At 57.8% G+C, this 6,523-nt stretch overlaps 1 protein-coding gene across 3 annotated transcripts; it reads left to right on the top strand.

Annotated features, from left to right (window-relative positions):
* Window positions 1–357: 357 nt before the first annotated feature.
* On the top strand, window positions 358–5,365 carry MAPRE3 (microtubule associated protein RP/EB family member 3). 3 transcript variants are annotated; one of them, XM_079721422.1, is made up of 6 exons: window positions 358–484; window positions 1,539–1,684; window positions 2,279–2,480; window positions 3,757–3,911; window positions 4,038–4,190; window positions 4,431–5,365. In XM_079721422.1, the coding sequence occupies exons 1-6, from the start codon at window positions 364–366 to the stop codon at window positions 4,497–4,499; spliced, it is 846 nt and encodes a 281-aa protein (XP_079577548.1). In that variant the 5' UTR covers window positions 358–363; the 3' UTR covers window positions 4,500–5,365. The 3 variants fall into 3 exon arrangements, with proteins under 3 accessions (XP_079577548.1, XP_079577547.1, XP_079577546.1); XM_079721421.1 differs by lacking the exon at window positions 358–484 and having other exon boundaries at window positions 676–1,684; window positions 2,279–2,435; XM_079721420.1 differs by lacking the exon at window positions 358–484 and having other exon boundaries at window positions 676–1,684.
* The last annotated feature ends 1,158 nt before the right edge of the window (window positions 5,366–6,523 follow it).

The raw sequence follows: 6,523 nt of genomic DNA, 5'->3' as shown, positions 1-6,523 counted from the left end.
ACGTCTTCGCTGACCCTGTCAAGCAGAAGAGATGCCTCCCTTCTTTGTCCCTGAACTTTGCCTGTGCTGCTTTTCCTGCCCTGTCACTCCCTGCTGTGGGGATTTGCCTGTCTGTAAACTCCTTGGAGGCAGAGACCACGTCTGACTTCACCACTTCTTAGTGCAGGTCTAGCGTAGAGTAGACACTCACCAGATGTTTCAAGAGTGAATGAGTACCCCTTCTCCAAGAGGTAAACTGCTGGTCTGGAGGAAGATGCTTCTCGTTTCCCCAGAGACCCTCCAGCTCCCTCTCCTTCGGGCTCAAGAAGAGCACAAGGCCCCCAGGGTCTTACCTTGCCTTTCTTCTTTCTTTACAGCTGGGGTATGGCCGTCAATGTGTACTCCACGTCTGTGACCAGTGAGAATCTGAGTCGCCATGATATGCTCGCGTGGGTCAACGACTCCCTGCACCTCAACTATACCAAGATAGAGCAGCTCTGCTCAGGTGGGAGGCTGGGAATTGGGGGGAAGTGGGCCCTGCTGGGGGGTCAAAGGGGGGTAGGCAGGAGGCAGAACAGCCACAGTGGACAACGGGGCTTGTAACTGGGATTAAGGAGGAGTGTTGCAGAGCCCTCAACTAGCCAAAGTGTTTGGAGTTGGAGTAAGGAAATAGGGGTCTACGTGGGATGCAAAGAGTAAAAAGCAAAGAGCAGGGGCTTCCCTGGTGGCCCAGTGGTTAAGAATCCGCCTGCCAATGCAGGGGGACACGGGTTGGAGCCCTGGTCCGGGAAGATCCCACATGCCGCGGAGCAACTAAGCCCATGTGCCACAACTACTGCGCCTGCGCTCTAGAGCCTGCGAGCCTCAACTACGGAGCCCGCGTGCCACAGCTGCTGAAACCTGTGCACCTAGAGCCCGTGCTCCGCAACAAGAGAAGCCACCGCAATGAGAAGCCCGTGCACCCTAACAAAGAGTAGCCCCTGCTCGCCGCAACTAGAGAAAGCCCGCACGTACCAACAAAGACCCAATGCAGCCAAAAATAAATAAATTTATTAAAAAAAAAAAACCCCACAGCCTCCTAAGGAGAGGTTAGGTTACTCTGTTTAAAAAAAAAAAAAAAAAAAAAGCAAGCAGGAGAGGCACAATAAAGGGCTGCGGAAGGGGAGCAGCAGTGGGGACAGGCAGTGAAGCCAGAGGTCACGTGCACCAGGTCCAGCCTAGCCACTCCGAGGGCGGGGGTGTGGTCCAAATCTCAGCTCTTCTTGTAGTGCAACCCTGGACAAGTCACCACACCTCTCTAGGTCTCAGTTTTCCCATCCATGAATGGAGATGACATCAGCTATCTAACCAGGGTTACTGTTAGGATTAAAGCCCATACATGCAGTGTTTGATATGGTGCTGGTACATAATTGCATCACTGTATGGTAATTGCTCTCGCTCTTGGGAAGTCTGGCCCCGGCCCTGGGAACAAAGAGAGAGAAGAGGAGACGGAGAGGTTTGGGGGAGTAGCCCCAGTTGGCCTGGGGAAGTGAAAACGAGCATCTTGTGTTTCTCCACAGGGGCAGCTTACTGCCAGTTCATGGACATGCTCTTCCCTGGCTGTGTGCACTTGAGGAAGGTGAAGTTCCAGGCCAAGCTAGAGCACGAATATATTCACAACTTCAAGGTGCTGCAAGCAGCATTCAAGAAGATGGGTGTTGATAAAGTAGGTGCCTGTGCTCTGAGGGGCCCCGAGGAGCTGTGTGACCCTGGGAAAGAAGATGGCCCGCCAGCCAGGGCAGCAGGGGCTGTTGGGGTCAATCCAGTTCTCACGCCTCTCTCCACCCCGACTCTCCAGGGGGAATGTTCCCCCAGCTCCAGGCTCAGTGGAAAACCCCACAACTTTTGACATCCCATCCTGATGACATTCCTGTCCCTTTCTCCTCTCTGGACCCTACACCCCAGCACTTGAGCCTCAGTGTATTGGTCCTATTAAGTTCCTCCTCTGTAGGGCCCAAGAAAAGTCTTTTGGCTCACTCTACGGCCTCAACGGCCCAGGACCCTGGTTCCAGCAGCCCTCACCCCACATGCAGGCCCAGCACCAAGGGATGTCTCCCCACACACTTCCTCCTGTGCCTGGAGGAAAGGGCCTGCAGCCTACCCATCTGCTCTGGTGGCACGGGAGGGGGGCCAGGTGGAGAAGGTGGAGGATGCTGCAACCCAGGGGCTGGCTTTCCTGAGAGCAGTGGCCCTCTCACGGAGAAAGGCAGCCCTGCAGCAGCAGGAGGTTAAAGTTCTCTGCTTATGTGGTCTATTTCAGATCATTCCTGTAGAGAAATTAGTGAAAGGAAAATTCCAAGATAATTTTGAGTTTATTCAGTGGTTTAAGAAATTCTTTGACGCAAACTATGATGGAAAGGATTACAACCCTCTGCTGGCGCGGCAGGGCCAGGACGTAGCACCACCTCCTAACCCAGGTGATCAGATCTTCAACAAATCCAAGAAACTCATTGGCACAGCAGGTAATGTGCCCGAGCTGGGGGAGGGAGTGTGGGGGGCCGGGCCGGAAGGGCTCTACAGCCAGGAGCGGCCCCTGGGCCACCGGCCCGGCCCTGCCAGCCTAGAGGAGACTGTTATCACGGAGTTCAGATGACGCCGCCTGCTGCCTGCTTAGACCAAGGGGAGTCACAGTAGGAGGAGAGGGCTCCAGAGACTGCTACAAAAGGAGAGCCACCGGCACCCGCCAAGGTGGCCGCTGGTGATGGGAGGCCCCGGGGCACTTCCCTCTGTAGCCCGAGCTAACTCCTCTGCCTCGAGATGATGGGGCAGCCCCTGGCTTGGTTCCTCTGTCCAGGTCCACCCAGGCCAAGGGCCTGGGCCGGCACTACAGACACTTCTTGCCCTCTGCCCACTTGATTCCCCAGGGATGGAAGTTGGCCAAGCTTGACCCTATCTTCCCCCATTTCCAAGACCCCACAGCCCTAAGTCCTCAAGAGATGAGTCTCCAGAAACGAGGCTTTGTCTGGGTTCCAGAGGAGAAGGGGAAAAAGCAACAGGGCCTTTGGGGGATGGGAAGGTTGGTGAGAGGAGAGGAGCAGCCCCGCAGGCGTCTGAACCCGTCATAGCAGAGCGGCTCCTCTGTGTGTGCTGCTGCCCGCCTGGGGCTGCCCCCACGCCCCTGCTTGCTTTGCATCAGCAGCTCTGTCCTGGGAGCCGCCATAGCTGGAAAATAAGTGGCCACAGCATGCCGGGTGTGCAGGGGAGGAGTGGGGTCCCTGAATCAGGCCCAGCAGAGGGCCCAGAGACCATTCTGAGGCAGGGGGCCCAGAGGGGCAGGCTTCTGTGGTCTCCTCCAGAAGGCACCCCCGGGGAGGATGGCTGTGGGCTGGGGTATCTGTTAGCAAAGACCCAGCGAGACCCTGTGCCAGCTGCTTTTCCCCAAGCCCCAGCTGTCAGTACACGAGGGCCCTCAACCCTCCAGCCCCGCTCCCCAAATTCGCCATCCCAGTTCCCTCCTCTCCCCCTCAGGCCAGCTCTCCTCCCTGCCTACACCTTCCACTTTCTTTCGTTCCCTGTAGCCCCCTGCTCTCCCAGGCTTGCCAGAGGGCTGCCCCGCTGCTGTGGTGTCACGTGTGGCCGTGGCTTGAGGCTTAGATGTAGATGCCCATCCTGAGAGGGAGAGGAGGGCGACAGTGCCTGCCTTTCGCATGGGCCTGCCCCGCAGTCACACCAGGCTGTCTCGTGCCACGTGAGCTGTGGGCTCACGCAGCCCCGATCTGACTTTTCTCCTCTGGGCAGTTCCACAGAGGACGTCCCCCACAGGCCCCAAAAATATGCAGACCTCCGGCCGGCTGAGCAACGTGGCTCCACCCTGCATCCTCCGGAAGAATCCTCCATCAGCCCGAAATGGCGGCCATGAGACCGATGCCCAGATTCTTGAACTCAACCAGCAGGTGAGTGGCGTGGACACTGGCAGCTGAGAACGCCCCGCCACAAAAGCCAGGCCCCCGGGGCGTCAGGGCGGGAAGGGAGTCCGAGGCAGGGGTCTCTGGCTTGAACACCACCTTCTCCCCGAGCAGCTCTTGGATTTGAAGCTGACAGTGGATGGGCTGGAGAAGGAGCGCGACTTCTACTTCAGCAAACTTCGAGACATTGAGCTCATCTGCCAGGAACACGAAAGTGAGAACAGCCCTGTCATCTCGGGCATCATCGGCATTCTCTACGCCACCGAGGTGAGTCCTCCCAGTGGCGGCTGGGCCTCCCGCATTCCCGCCGGGCCCTCAGACCAGAAGGGGCCTTGGAGAACGTGGGCGATGAGGGCTGCCAGCTGAAGTCACCAGCCCAAGGTCTCACAGGGCGTGAGCAGGGGAAGTAGGACAAGAACCCGGGCCCTGGCTCCCAAGCTACCCTCGGGAGTCCGCACCCTCGGGCTGCCTGCCTGGCTCACCACCTCTCTCCCTTCCACCCTCCAGGAAGGATTTGCACCCCCGGAGGACGATGAGATCGAGGAACACCAACAGGAAGACCAGGACGAGTACTGAGGGCGGCTCCAGCCCTGGCTGACTGCACGGCTGCCGTGCCCCTCACCCCGCTCCCATGCCCACATTACAGTCCTTCCCTGACAGCCAGCTGGCCGGGTGCTTTGTGTCAGTGCCGGGGCCCTGGGGAGCCTGGCGAGCAGGGCTTGGGGGGTGGGGGGCAGGCGAGCAGGCGGAGGCCCCTCCTCCTGTGGCCGAGGCCCAGGTGGGCGGGATCCCTGCCCACTCCCCACCCCTATTTATTTCCGTGGTCTCTGTGCTGTGTCGGCCAACACTTCCCAGGGGGCTGCTGCCACCCACCCCCGCCAGCCGCCTGCTCCCCTGACAGCCGGCAGCTGTATATTTGACAAAGTCATTGGTATATTTTTACTTACTGGATTTTCCTTGCACTTTACCTGTTCTTTTCCCAGGGCTGACAGCACGGGCTCCGGGGCAGCGTGTCTGGCTTGGCCTCCCTTCCCCGTTGCCAGGGCTGTGGCAGGACTCACCGATTCTTATTTATTTTGTCTTTTGACTTCCCAGTAGTTGAGGGAAAGGCTGATGTCAGGAGAGGGATAGGGTGACTGAGGAGGGGGTGCCTGAGGCCCCGGTGGTCAGGGAGAGTGAGGGGAGCACGTGAGGGATGACAATGACCTCCTGGCACCAGGCTCGCCCACCCTCGGCCCCCTGCCCCCAGCACTGAAGCCCGGCACTGCCCCGAGGCCCCCAGCCACTCCCCCTGCAGCTTGGTTCATACCACACATTCTCTGCCTGGACCCTCCTGTACGTCTGCCTCCCCTCTGCCCGCCTCCCCAACCCCTGCCCCTCGGGCCACACAGCCTGCATATGTGTTCACTTTTATTTAAATAAACTTGTGTGGTACAAGTCCATACCGTGTCTCCCTCAGCTGAGCCACAGCCTGGCTGTCAGAGCTCTTCTCCTGAGCGACCCCGTCTCCAGAGGCGATGGCCGTGGAGCACAGCACCCCTGCCGTCCTCCCTCGGGCCCAGAAACCACCCCCGGCTTAGCCCCAAGAGCCCAGCTCCGACCTAGCCCCCATCTCCCAACGCTGTTGCCCGGGCTTTAAGGGCTTGCCATTCCCTGAAGAGGAACAAAGTTCAGGGCCATGGCTGTGACGATGGGCAGCCCGGGAAAGCAGCTGTGGGGTAACGGGGGCCTGGCTGAGAGGTGCTTTGTTTCAGTCCCCTTTGGGCCAGTATGACTGCATATTGTCCCCCACCCCTGTCAAAGCTCATACGCCCCACAACAGTGATCCAGCTGTGGACAAGGGCTCATGTGACAGAGCTGAGTGGGCTACAAAGAGCAACAGCTCCAAGAACTGAAGCCCAGAAGGAAAGCAATGTCCAAGGGGTTCCTCCCACAGAACAGGCTCTAACGGGAGCCGGGAGCCGGGAACTCTGTCACATCCTCCACACAGCCCTGCAATCCTGGTGTGTGCCGGCCAAGGGCCATGATAACCAGTGTCCTGGAGGCCCCGAGGGCGCTGAAATGCATGTGGATACCGGGCCCATTCAAACAGAGCCTTGGCTGTCATCTAGAACAGTCCTTCATTTACTGATGAAAGGACTGAGAACATGTGACATGACTTGCTCAAGGTGGTAAAAAACTAGACTAGAATTGAGCCCTCCTGACTCAGGGTTCAGGGCTCACTCACAAAGACCACAGAGGTGTGACCTCCAGAACGTTCCTCTAGCTTCGGACTAGCCCTGGTAGGTGTTTCCTTGCCATGCTGAGTATGCCTGAGATGCTACGGGGATTGTGTTTCTTCCATGGCCCTGCTCCATGACCCTCCTTCCAGACTGCCACCATTTCTCAGATGACTCCAGTTATAAGCCTGAAATAAGCAAACTGTGTCTGTTCGTTCCTCATTCACTTCAATTCCTCCATTTGACTCCCACCCCCACGCACAGAGACTTCTGATCTTATTCTGTTTTTCTTCTCCAACAAGTTCCCTGCCTGCATTTATTTATCATTATGATTTTTAATTCCTGTGCCTATTTTTTTTTTTTTTTTTTTTGCGGTACGCG

This window comes from Hyperoodon ampullatus, assembly GCF_949752795.1.
Source record: "Hyperoodon ampullatus genome assembly, chromosome: 15".
NCBI classification, from domain to species: Eukaryota; Metazoa; Chordata; class Mammalia; order Artiodactyla; family Ziphiidae; genus Hyperoodon; species Hyperoodon ampullatus.
The sequence above is the reverse complement of the archived record's forward strand: the minus strand, read 5'-3'. Positions and strand labels throughout refer to the sequence as shown.

Coding starts and splice junctions, on each gene's coding strand:
- MAPRE3 (XM_079721420.1), top strand. CDS start 1,358: ATGCAGTGTTTGATATGGTGCTGGTACATAATTGCATCACTGTATGGT. Junction 2,481..3,756: donor GAAACTCATTGGCACAGCAG/GTAATGTGCCCG, acceptor TCCTCTGGGCAG/TTCCACAGAGGACGTCCCCC. Junction 3,912..4,037: donor TTCTTGAACTCAACCAGCAG/GTGAGTGGCGTG, acceptor CTCCCCGAGCAG/CTCTTGGATTTGAAGCTGAC.